This window comes from Helianthus annuus, chromosome 5 (assembly GCF_002127325.2).
Source record: "Helianthus annuus cultivar XRQ/B chromosome 5, HanXRQr2.0-SUNRISE, whole genome shotgun sequence".
Lineage (NCBI taxonomy): Eukaryota > Viridiplantae > Streptophyta > Magnoliopsida > Asterales > Asteraceae > Helianthus > Helianthus annuus.
Genome location: NC_035437.2, coordinates 165,509,778 through 165,523,524, shown reverse-complemented (window position 1 = coordinate 165,523,524; position 13,747 = coordinate 165,509,778). Strand labels below are relative to the sequence as shown.

At 40.1% G+C, this 13,747-nt stretch overlaps 1 protein-coding gene across 1 annotated transcript; it reads right to left on the bottom strand.

Annotated features, from left to right (window-relative positions):
* Positions 1-1,378: 1,378 nt before the first annotated feature.
* Positions 1,379-4,449, bottom strand: LOC110941793 (GDSL esterase/lipase At1g74460). Its single transcript, XM_022183459.2, has 5 exons — positions 4,198-4,449; positions 3,233-3,363; positions 2,750-2,989; positions 2,414-2,663; positions 1,379-1,808 (listed from the first exon to the last, which is right to left on the bottom strand). The coding sequence occupies exons 1-5, from the start codon at positions 4,433-4,435 to the stop codon at positions 1,561-1,563; spliced, it is 1,107 nt and encodes a 368-aa protein (XP_022039151.1). The 5' UTR covers positions 4,436-4,449; the 3' UTR covers positions 1,379-1,560.
* Positions 4,450-13,747: the final 9,298 nt, after the last annotated feature.

Sequence of the window (13,747 nt, the reverse complement as noted above, 5' to 3'; positions counted from 1 at the left end):
GCTGATGCAATCAGGTATGTTTTCATGTTTTCCATTATGCCTAAACAGAACTAATTCAACAGGGCGATAATGAAGGTTTACTCCTTGTGGAAGAAGGTACTTGAAAGGGAAGAAAAGTTCATTCAAATCGAAATATAAGGATAGGTTTAAATTTAAATTAATAAGTTGTAGTACTATAGTTGGTTTTGTGATTTAGTGTTCTTTATTTTTTTTAACAGCTTAAATTACACCAAATTCGTTTTGACCCATTACTTAGTTTTAATTGGCCTAGATTGACCCGTTGTACAATTAGGGTGGACCAAGAGGAACCCAACTGTAATTTTTTTTACCCTAATCAACCCATATTGATGGATGGGTCATGATTGCCAGACATAAACAGAAGCCAACGGTAGGAGCTATCGGTAGTCGATTACCCTAATTAACCGTCAACTGTTTAAATAGCCAAACCAACACTTTGTTTCATGAAGCATTGTGTTGTTTACAAATGAACGTTGTGTTGGTCTGATGCCTATAAAACATTCTGTTTGGTATGGGGTAATGGAATGGACGAAGGAATGGAATGGAGGAGGTAATGGAATGGACGAGGGAATGGAATGGATCATTACCATTCCATGTCTTGTTTGGTTACCATGTGTGAATGGAATACATTATTATTGTGTATTGTTCGGTAGGCAAGAAAAACGGAGTAATAAAATCAGCGGTGAGTGTTGGTGGTGGTCGGTGGTAGTGATTGTGGGTGGTTGGTTATAGGTGGCGGTGGTGGGTGTCGGCGGCAGCGATGGGTGATGGTGGTGGCGGCGAGTGGCGGTGCGGCGGTGACGACGAGTGGTGGTGGCGGCAAGGTGGTCGTTGGTGGTGGGTGGCAGCAGAGGTGGAGGTCGGTGGCGGCGGTGGTTGGTTGTGGTGGCGTCGACGATGGTGGTGGGCGGCAGCGGCAAGTGGCGTTGGCGGTTGGTCGCAGCTGTGGGTGATAACGGTGGCAAGTGGGTGGTGGCGGCGGTGGTGGCCGTCAAGGTGAGGTGGTGGCGGGTGGCGGCGGTGGCTGTCGGGGTGAGGTGGTGGCGGGTGGCGGCAATGGCGTCGATGGTGGGTGGTGGGTGCTGGTGGTGGGTTGTGGCGAAGGTGTTGGTGTTGGGTTGTGATGTTGTTGATGAATGGTGTAAGAGGAGATGGAATGGAAAAAAAACATGGGGGGTGGAAGGAATGATTTTGAGGGAATGGAATGCCTTTTGGAATGGGTGATTTCATTCCATTGACCAACCAAACACCATTTTCTTCATTCCCCCGTAATCATCCATTCCATTCCACCTCTCATTACTGCATACCAAACACTACCTTAGTCTATTTTGGATATAGGATCACCACAGAGCATACATACTAGTTTTTGAGTTTTCTGGATTATTCAATTAAGATTTCGAGTAATCTACACAACGAAATACTTGAATCTGGAATTGATAACACAATTCAGAAACATCATCCAGAAAACTACATATAGTACAACATGTAACCTACATGATATTTAGCATACGGTCATTAATATAACGGGTGTAACCTACAAGATCAATCGTCACTGGGAGCAGGAGCAGAGGTCGGAGATGCGGACGGGCCATCAGTTTGTTTGATAGGCTTAAACCCTAGCTTTCTTATAAGTTCATTAGCAATCAACTCATTCGCACGATCCGATGGATGGTATTCATCCCAAAACAGATATTTACTTCGGTTTTTACATAATCTTGATGCCGGTATACACGTCAAAGCTGGTCTAATCCTTCCAAACGAGCAACATGGCGAATCGGCATTGTCAAAACCTGCAACCCCACTTGAAAACATAAACAAAACAATGACGATGTTGTTTGTTACTATGCGTGTAAACGAACTGAACTTTCAGCGAATCGTTCAAGAACTATTCGATTATGTTAGTGAACGTTCATGTTCGTCAGTTTACATTTGTTAATTATGTTTGTTCTTTTGATATGCATTCAATTTCTCAGGTGCATTCCAATTTAGTCTAGTTCTATGAAATTAAATATCATCCGTTACAACTTAGTAGTTAGTACAGTTTTATTAAATTTTTAGGTCCGACATATTTATGTTCATGTTCATTATAATTGGTGTTTGCTCGGTTATGTTCATTCATCTATGTTTAGTTATGTCTGTTAGTTTAATCCCGTATGTACTACTAGTGAATAGACAAACGAATAAGAGCATGTTCATATTCCTAGCAAAAGAACAAAAACAAGAAAACCATTCGTTTAAATGGTCGTGTTTAATTCATTAATTGTTTGTACGGTTGAAGTTAAACGAACGTTCATGAATATGCCTCCATTAATATTTATTTTGTTCGTTTGCAGGCCTATTTGTTACAAAAGCATTTATCGTCACTGAATAAATAAACAAGAAACAAGAAGTGTACCATATTTACTAGGATTCGTTATGACATTATTAACAACATCATAAGCATCTCCAAACTTGTAACTCGCATTTGGAAGCTTTGCCGACAGATCATCCATGAGTTTAGCAACAGCTTTGTTGAAGTTAAGAGCAAGGGTGTTTGTTTTTTCTTGACAATCACCAGAAGTACTCAACACCCTTTGAAGAGGAATACAACCCATAGGCCCTAACCCGAAAACCATCAACTCTCTTACCCCCATCCCATGCAACACCTACAAAATTGTTGAAAAAAAAAAAAAACCTTTAGCGACGAATTTTCACTTAGCCGGTTTTGTTTTACGGGTCAGATTTTATTTACCGTAAGTTGAGCACCAAGAGTTTCCGTTAGGTAGTCGATGAAAGTGTCGTCATTGTACGTCCAAGAATCAGAGTAAAGGGGATTCAAGTAGTTGTTGATGAAATCGTTGCTACCTAACGCGACAACATATTTTGCCTCCTGAAAGAATTTGGTCGCTGCTTCGTCGCCAATTTGGCCTCGGATCATAGTTTGAACTCCATTGAATAACTCTATTTGCTTGTAAAATGAGAATCTTTGAATCTGTAAATTTTTTATCAGACTTGGTTAATTTCTAACAACCACTTATTTTTTTTATTTGTGAATTCGATAGAATATACTAGCTAGTATTGTAATATTTGTACCAACATTAAGAGATGATTTGATTAGTCTATAAGAGTAAGTTACAAAAGTAATCAAATCAAATCTTATTATGATAAAAAGTATTACAATAAATTCTAACTAATATCTATATTTAACCCCCGCGATGAAATAAAGGGAACTTACGAATAAACCACCAGTTTCGTTCAAGATCCCGCCACCTCCTGAAGCAAAATTCACCCCGTTGGCGAGAATTACATCTTCGGATAACGAGGGGTCGAGGAAAGCCGGAGGTCGGGGTAGTCCCATCTTATCACCTACAGCAAAAATATACTAGTCAGACATATATATTTATGTCATGTATGGTTTGTTCGCTATACATGTTTTGTGACTAAATATTAATCATTAATAGATAAGCAAGTTGAGTTAAGAAATTAACAAAATATGAGATTGGCTTTAAAAAATAAACATATCCAAAACCAAACAATAAGAAAACATCAAATAAACAGAAATAGTTAAAGAGGCTGAAATTTAGCCAGCACTAAGAACATCAAAAAAACAGACTTGGGTAATGAGTGCACAAAACAACCAAGCCAAAAATTACACGTGTAAAGTGGCAGCTAGATCTTAGCCGGCGACTAAAGAAACTGGTTATATCTTAGCTGACACAGAAAAAAGAGGGGGTAGATCTTAGTCGATGGCTAATGGGACGGGTTATCTCTTAGCCGGCCACTCTGATTTAGCTCCTTTTTATTTTTGTGACAATTAAAATATAGCCGACTCCTTTGGCCATTGGCTTAGTTCTAGTTGTCACTTTACACGTGTAGCTATTAGATTGCCTCGTTTATGGACCCACTGATTTTTGTGTCAGCTAAATTTCGGTCTCCTTACTCCTTAGCCGACTTTGCTTATTTGTTGTAGTCTCCTGCTGGTCGGTGTTACATATGTCTAATTTTAAAATATTAAAAATCAATGTCTATTATTTAATATCTTCCATTAACTTGTCTATTATGGTGAGTTTCCTTATAAATAGAGTTGCATAACTAGTCAAGTATACCTAAGAGTGACAAAAACAACAGCTATACTATACCAACACTTTAAAACCGCAAAACATTAACCAACAAATTGCTAGGGTTAATCAAAGACTGTACCTATGATATCAGCGACGGTTCGGCCGTTGGTGAACCTGCCATTCGGCATTCCATTACCGAAGTCAATGCCATACCAAGGCAGGGCCGCTTGAGCAAAACTCTTGGAAAGCCGATTGTTGTTCCCATTATCTGATAACGAGTCCCCAAAGATGAACTGCACAATCTTGCAATCATACCCGTCTATCAGACCCAAAAAGACTGTCGCTAAAACCAACACCAATGTCACAATTAGCTTCATCCGTTTAGTTCAAGATTTTCTTTATCTTATTATCATGCAGGTGTGAAGTTGGAATTTATACATGGAAATGATTTAGAAATGCATGGAGTTTGATAAGCTAACTGTAACTACTACAACCACCTGGGAAAGTTGCTAGTCAACATAAGTTTATGGGAGTTCAACTACTTTATGATTTGGTCGAATTTATTTGAGGCTTTTATATATAAATAATAAATGCATATTTTATATTTTTAGTTTGTAAATTATTTGGTCGAATTATTTTGTAACTTTTTTTAATATATTAGCTAGCATATGGTAGGCGTTGTTTTCAGAACCGGATTACACTGATAACAAGTTTGATTGAGTCCATTTAAACAACCTCGATTTAGACCGGTTGGATCATATTTCAAAAGAAAAATGTTTTTTTTTTTCAAAATCTTATGTAGTGATTATTTACTACTTTAGTATTCATATTTTGTTTATTCTGGTATTTATACTTTGTTAATGTAGGAACCGTTCGCGTAGATAAATAAAATAAACAATATTTTATTACTGATTACAATGCAGAAATAGAAAGCTAACAACTATTACTATTACAACTGAAATAAACGACAATACAAGAAGGGGTAGAAACAGAATTGACTGAGGCACGTGTTCAACACGCTTCCCTTAAAACAAATTCCGAGTCTCCCAAGAGTACTCGTTTTGTTTCCCAGGGTACAACAGCTGGAGCAGTAGTACTGCCGGAGTTCGCCTACAACCCGAAGGTTACCTTGAAAGCTGCAAGAAAAAAATTCTAGAGAGGAAGTTTGGATTGCTGTTGTGTCGCTGGTATTTTTCTAAAGTGGGTATGGAGCTGTATTTATACAGCTCCTAGGTTGAAACAGTCAAAATGAATTAAATGAGAGGTTTAAATTGCATTAAACGTCTTCAATGCAATTTAATACGTCATTTAATTCTCAGTCAAAGCCTATTAACTCGTCAGTTACGAAGCTGGACTGAAACTGCCCTGTCATTCAATGCTGGAAGCTTCTGCGCGCGCGCGCGCCCATGCGCGGTGCGGCATCTTGGCTCACTGCCATGCGGCGTGCGGCCTCTTGGCTCACTGTCGTGCGGCGTGCGGCCTCTTGGCTCACTGTCGTGCGGCGTGCGCCACGTCACCTGTGAGTCTATACGTGCGCGCCACACAGTCGCGCCGTATTGGCTCACTCTGGTGCGCCGCACACGGCACAGTAGGACCCATGCACCATGCGCCCAACCGCGCGCCTCATGTACCCGCGCGCGCATGCGTATGACTGCCACGTCATGCGCCGCATCACCTACCACTTGGTCCTTGCAACCCTTGTGCTTCACCACGCGCGCGCGGTCAAAAATACAAAGGCGGCTCTCAAGCGGCTCGCGGCGATGCGAGCGTGCGGCGTGCAAAGTGCGCCATCAAAGCGCCACATTGCGCCTCATCGCCCACGCCACGCGCGCGCGCGCGAGCGTGTGCGAGTGCGAGTTAGGGTGCTCCGCACCCTTCGCGAGGACACTAGTGTGTGCTTCCATGAAACAATAAGGATGGAGAGTTCCACCTTAAATACCCATTTAAGTTCCATCTCTCCTCCTATGTGGGACAAGGTGCTACTTTCCCTTTAGTTTCAACATTGAATGTTCCAAACACCCAACTTTGAGCATCGATATCTCATTCATCTTAGCTCGGTTTTGGACGTGGTTTAGTTCGTTGCGAAGCTCTTCCAACATAGAACACAAACCCACAAATAAATACATAAAACCCGCTCATTTTATTATATTTATTTCTAGTCCAAAATAGGAAAAAATCATTTTCCTATATTTGTGAAAAATGCTATTTTCACCTATTTTTCCAACAATCCCCCACATGAAAAATGCTATTTTCATCAAATTTCCAACAATCCCCCACATGTATGGAAATGGATCTTTTCCTTACACTTTTCAACGATAAACTTCGACAATTGAGTATTGCAAGATAGGTAGGTTGAAGCCTTTGAACCTTCTTTTGTGAAGCGCACTTAGCTTACTAGCGGTGTGTAGACGCGATGTCCTTGAACATACCCCCATTTGTGTAAACGACAATACACTTCACACAATACTCTCCCTGGTTTGGCCAACTCCTCATTGTCGTGTCCTATTATGGTCCTGGAACACTGGCCTGGTTCTGCGAGAGCTCTAGGATTTGCGCACCCCACAAATTCATTTGAAGCGACCCCACTTCTCTCTAACATAGGTGATTCCCATAAATCATTAAAAGCATCATGGTTATTTGATTTCCCAAAATCATTAACCTTAATATGCTTAACCTCACTTCATGTCACTGATTGGAATGGACTAGGAAGTATATGTAACTCCCCCACAGTGACTCCGTTTTGGTAATATGATTAAGTTGTCCTATTGAACTTAGATCTTGGGATCTCCAGTCAACTAAGTTAGGTTTCCCTCATATTCCCATTAACCACGGGCTTTAGTCCCATTCCTCTTGACGACGTTTCTACTAACTCTCTGCTTAAGCCTTTTGTAAACGGGTTCGCAATGTTATCCGCTGATCTCACATAATCAATTGTGATAACACCCGTTGAGAGTAGTTGTCGTATCGTGTTATGTCTACGTCGCATATGCCTTGATCTGCCATTGTACATCAAGCTTTGAGCTCTACCAATCGCTGATTGGCTATCACAATGTACACATATGGCTGGCAAAGGCTTTGGCCATCTTGGAATATCTTCCACGAATTGACGTAGCCATTCCGCCTCCTCGCCTGACTTATCCAAGGCGATAAATTCAGATTCCATTGTGGATCTCGCTATGACCGTTTGCTTAGAAGACTTCCAAGCAATAGCAGCTCCTCCAAGTGTAAACACGTAACCACTTGTTGATTTGGAATCTTTATTATCTGATATCCAGTTTGCATCAGTGTATCCTTCGATCACTGCTGGTTGTCGGGTATAATGCAGTCCATAGTCTCTTGTGTATCGTATGTATCTAAGCACCCTCGTGATAGCCTTCCAATGATCTGCGCACGGATTGCTGGTGTATCTACTTAGCCTACTCACCGCGTAAGCCAAGTCGGGTCTAGTACATGTCATTAGATACATTAGACTGCCTATAATTCTTGAATACTCTAACTGAGCAACTCCATCTCCTTTATTCTTCTTGAGATGTTGGGAGGTATCAACTGGAGTTCGAGCGACACTCGTATCTCCCGAGTTGAATTTTTCAAGAATTTTATCCACATAGTGAGATTGACTTAACACAAGACCTTCTTGGGTTCTTATGATCTTTACTCCAAGAATCACATCCGCTAAACCCATGTCTTTCATGTCAAATCTCGCTTTCAACATGCTTTTAGTAGCTTTGATAATTTTATCATTACTCCCAATGATAAGCATATCGTCTACATAAAGGCATAAGATGACATAACCTTCATTTGTGTCTTTGAAATAAACACATTTGTCGCACTCATTTATTTTGAAACCATTGTCAATCATGACATGATCAAACTTTTGGTGCCATTGTTTTGGTGCTTGCTTCAAGCCATACAAAGACTTGACGAGTTTACATACTTTACCCTCTTGACCTGGGGCGGAGAAACCTTCAGGTTGCTCCATGTAAATCTCTTCTTCTAAATCGCCATTTAGAAATGCGGTTTTAACGTCCATTTGGTGAACTTCCAAATTTCTTAAAGCCGCTATAGCAAGAACCAATCTAATCGAGGTTATGCGCGTCACAGGCGAGTAGGTATCAAAGTAATCTAGACCTTCCTTTTGTCTAAATCCTTTAATCACCAACCTAGCCTTGTACTTATCAATACTTCCATCAGTTTTCATCTTCCTTTTGAATATCCAACGATATCCAAGTGGTTTGCAACCAGGTGGAAGATCTACTAACTCCCAAGTATGATTTTGCAATATAGAATCTATTTCATTTCTTATTGCTTCTTTCCATTGAGGTCCTTCTGAAGAGGAAACCGCTTCGCGATATGTATTGGGCTCGCCCTCAACCATATAGCTAACGAAGTCTGGACCGAAGGATTTTTCAACCCTTGGCCTTTTACTTCGCCTACGATTGGTTTCTTCAACCTCAGGTTGTTCATGTGTCTTATCATGAACCACCTCATCAACTGGTGTAGATGAACTTTCACCTACTTCAAAATTGGGTGTTGATGACGTTGCATGTGTTTGTCTTCTCAAAGGAAACACATTTTCAAAGTAAGACACAACGTTAGAATTCACCTCCATAATAGTGTTTACGTGTACATCAGGATTCTTGGACTCATGTACAAGAAAGCGATGTGCACTACTTTGATGTGCATACCCAATAAATATGCAATCCACAGTTTGGGTCCTATCCTAAGAGCCTTAGGAGGTGGTACAGTCACCTTTGCTAGGCACCCCCACACTTTCAAGTATTTGTATGAAGGTTTCTTCCTTTTCCATAACTCATATGGAGTTTCGTCTCTCTTTTTGAGTGGTATCCTGTTCAAAAGATAATTAGCCGAGAGAATGGCTTCCCCCCACAGTTCGTGGCTCACCCCAGAACTTATCAACATGGCGTTCATCATTTCTTTCAATGTGCGGTTCTTTCGTTCCGCCACGCCATTTGATTGTGGAGAGTATGGAGGTGTACACTCATGTACAATGCCACTTTTTGCGCATAACTCGGCAAAAGGTGCAACATATTCGCCTCCTCGATCGCTTCGCAAAGCTTTTATCTTCTTTTGAAGTTGATTCTCAACTTCATTTTTATACAAGATAAATTTACTTATTGCTTCATCTTTACTTTTTAGTAAATATACATAGCAATATTTAGTACTATCGTCAATAAACGTGATGAAGTACTTATTTCCACCTGTTGTGGGTACCGCTTTTAAATCACAAATATCAGTGTGAATTAAATCCAGGGGTTCGGTTATTCGTTCAACCGATTTTGATGATGTTCTTGTAAGTTTGGATTCAACGCATGTTTCACATTTATAGTGTGAATCAATATGGAATGTTGGTATACAATTTAAATTGATTAAACGGCGTATTGAATTAAAATTAACGTGACCTAATCTACCATGCCATTTATTCGATTCAGAAAACTCAAGCATATAAGTAGAAGTAGTAGCAATTTTATTCATGTTTTTCTTGACTGCCATTACATTCAACTTAAACATTCCATTTTGGGCATAGCCCTTGCCTACATACATTCCTCGTTTAGTTAGTACAAATTGATCGCTCTCAAAAACTAAACGAAATCCAAACTTATTAAGCAACCAACCCGAGACTAGGCTCTTGCGCAAGTCTGGGACATATAGCACGTTGCTTAGAGTGAGCTCCTTCCCTGAAGTCCACTTCAAAATCACCGTTCCTTCACCCTTGATGTCCGCGGTGGCTGCATTTCCCATGTACAGCTTCTCATCTCCCGCAAGCTCCTTGAAGGTGGTAAACATGCTCCTGTCTGGGCATACATGACGGGTCGCTCCCGTATCAATCCACCATCCTTTTGGAGTGTTGGTTACCGCATTGACCTCATCCAACATTGCGGTTTTGTCGGAAATCATTGCCACCAAAGGCATTCCGTCTTCATCCACCATGTGCGCACGCTCACGCTTCGGTTTCTTGCATTGGTTAGCCCGATGCCCCGGCTCGTCACAGTTGTAACAAGTCCCTTGGAACGTTTGAGGTTTCTTTTTCACAACCCCTTTCTTCGGTCCAAGGTTGCTAGCCTTTGCTTTCCCTTTCACTTTGTCCTTTTTCCCCTTGCCCTTCGCGCCCTTAGAGGATTGCCCATGCTCAACCAGATTTGCGCTAGCACTAGTCTGCGCAACGCTGCCTTTTAGGGCAACTCTATTGTCCTCTTCAATCCGAAGACGAACAATAAGATCCTCTATAGTCATCTCCTTTCGTTTGTGTTTAAGATAATTCTTAAAATCAACCCAACTAGGAGGTAACTTTTCAATCATCGCTGCCACTTGGAATGTCTCGCTAAGTGTCATGCCTTCCGCTGAGATGTCATGAAGTATAATTTGGAATTCTTGGACTTGATTCATAACTGTTATAGAATCTACCATTTTGAAATCCAAAAAACGGGCTACCACAAATTTCTTTGTGCCAGCATCCTCCGTTTTGTACTTCTTGTCTAATGCATCCCAAAGGTCTTTGGAAGTCTTGACGTTGTAGTAAACATTATACAACGCATCCGACAACCCGTTTAACACATAGCCTCGACAAATAAAATCCGAGTGCTTCCAAGCCTCTACCGCGCTCAGAGCCTGAGCGCTGGTCTCCCCTTCCGCAGGTTGGGGAGCGGATTCAGTTAAGAACCTCGCAAGGTTCATGGTGGTCAGGTAGAAGAACATCTTCTGCTGCCACCTCTTAAAGTGTTGACCCGAAAACTTCTCGGGTCGTTCAGCGTGATTGGCCACTGTGGACGCTCCCACAGTGGTGGCGTTAAGGGGGTTTCCCGTCACAACATTTGTGGTGTTGTTGACGTTGACAGTTTCGTTCGACATGCTGAACAAATTAAAATATTAAAATTTAGTCAAAAAATTCTGATTTACGCAAAACCAGAAGTAAACAATTAAATTTTAATTTTTACCACAAATTTACTGTTTAGGCTTCTAAGTCCAACTTTGAAGACCAAAACAGAAAATTTTAATAATTAGAACTTACTGATTGGCTTCTAAGTCCAACTTTGAAGACCAAGTCAGAAAGTTTTAGCAAATTTATAGGACAATTCTGATGTAACCAAAATTGTTTTCAACCAAAGTCGCTCCTTTGAAGAAGAAAACAAAAAAAAAATTGTTTTTAAAACACAAACTGAGTGAAATCAAAACTGGTTTGAATCACAAACAGAAAGGTTTTGATTACACGAACGGTTTTAAGAATTTGTTTTAAGATTGTAGGAACCGTTCGCGTAAATAAATAAAATAAACAATATTTTATTACTGATTACAATGCAGAAATAGAAAGCTAACAACTATTACTATTACAACTGAAATAAACGACAATACAAGAAGGGGTAGAAACAGAATTGACTGAGGCACGTGTTCAACACGCTTCCCTTAAAACAAATTCCGAGTCTCCCAAGAGTACTCGTTTTGTTTCCCAGGGTACAACAGCTGGAGCAGTAGTACTGCCGGAGTTCGCCTACAACCCGAAGGTTACCTTGAAAGCTGCAAGAAAAAAATTCTAGAGAGGAAGTTTGGATTGCTGTTGTGTCGCTGGTATTTTTCTAAAGTGGGTATGGAGCTGTATTTATACAGCTCCTAGGTTGAAACAGTCAAAATGAATTAAATGAGAGGTTTAAATTGCATTAAACGTCTTCAATGCAATTTAATACGTCATTTAATTCTCAGTCAAAGCCTATTAACTCGTCAGTTACGAAGCTGGACTGAAACTGCCCTGTCATTCAATGCTGGAAGCTTCTGCGCGCGCGCGCGCCCATGCGCGGTGCGGCATCTTGGCTCACTGCCATGCGGCGTGCGGCCTCTTGGCTCACTGTCGTGCGGCGTGCAAAGTGCGCCATCAAAGCGCCACATTGCGCCTCATCGCCCACGCCACGCGCGCGCGCGCGAGCGTGTGCGAGTGCGAGTTAGGGTGCTCCGCACCCTTCGCGAGGACACTAGTGTGTGCTTCCATGAAACAATAAGGATGGAGAGTTCCACCTTAAATACCCATTTAAGTTCCATCTCTCCTCCTATGTGGGACAAGGTGCTACTTTCCCTTTAGTTTCAACATTGAATGTTCCAAACACCCAACTTTGAGCATCGATATCTCATTCATCTTAGCTCGGTTTTGGACGTGGTTTAGTTCGTTGCGAAGCTCTTCCAACATAGAACACAAACCCACAAATAAATACATAAAACCCGCTCATTTTATTATATTTATTTCTAGTTCAAAATAGGAAAAAATCATTTTCCTATATTTGTGAAAAATGCTATTTTCACCTATTTTTCCAACAGTTAATACTTCTGGTATTTCTTTCAAGACAAAGTAGTTTCAAATTTTTTGTTTTAAATATTATACCTAGGGTTCAGGTTTTAGGTTATTGGACACTTGTCACTCTATAAATTATTCTTACACTTCTTAAAATTATGAGCCTTTGTAAAATAACTTAACCCATATATTTATGTTTTGCATGTTTAATTGGTTGTAAGGTAAGCTACAGCAAAATTAACCTATTACGGGCTTGCACTCATGTCCAAAGCTTTTGAAAGCAACACGAAGCCCAAATAGAGTTTATGAGCTGGGCTTAGTACACATATTTAAGTCTCAATAAATAAATACTTCTTAAAGTTTAAAAACGAAAAGCTAGTCATCTTTGATAATTTTCGTTTAATAATAACTAAATTTGCTTTTTATAACAAAACTAGTAGTTGCCCCGCCCGCGTTGCGGGGCGATAGCCGAATAAGTCTAAATCAATTAAAAAAACAGTACGATAATTTTGCTGATGATAAGACCGTAATTTTCGGCTCAGGGCAAAACTGTAATTTTTCAGGGCTAATGAGCGAGTGTTAGGCAGCTCCTTGACACCGAAAAAAAAATAAACAGAGTCAAACAATTAAAACAAAAAACTTTTATAGTTTGGCTAAAAAACTAAAACGATGGGAAAAACGTAATTTTTAACTGAGGGCGAAATTATATTTTTCATTCAGGGATAAAATTGTAAATGTAAATTAAATGGACCAATGGGGGAGTGTCAGGCAGCTGCCGGCATGACTGTAATTTTTACTGGGGGCAAAATTGTATTTTAGCTAGAAAATCAAAGAAAAACGATGGAGAAAATGTAAATTTAAATTAAGGGCAAAATCGTAACTTGGCTGTGAGGAAAAAAACCTAATGGCAAAAGTGTAAATTTAAACGGGGTAAAATCGCAAATTTGAACCGATGGCAAAATTGGAATTCTTAGATGGGAGAAAAAGCGTAAATTTATTTTTAAGTGAGGGAAAAACATAATTTTGAACTGATGGCAAAATCGTAATTTTAAGAGGAAAAACTAATGACAAAACTGTAAATTTAAAAGGGTCAAAATCGTAAATTTGAACCACGGGCAAAATTGAAATTTTTAGATGGGAGCAAAAGCGTTAATTTATTTTTTAGTGGAGGGTAAAAGCATAATTTTAAATTGATGGTAAAATCGTAAATTTAAAGCAGGATAAAATCGTACATTTTTTTGGCCAATAGAGGAGTGTCAAACAGCTGTCTGGCACTATTCACTTTGCCATTCACATAAGCCAATAGATGGTCAGCACCGCACATTTCACCCAATAGGTGAAAGTTACTATTACCGCCACTTGACTTTGTATATGTTCAAAATTATGAGTTCTTACA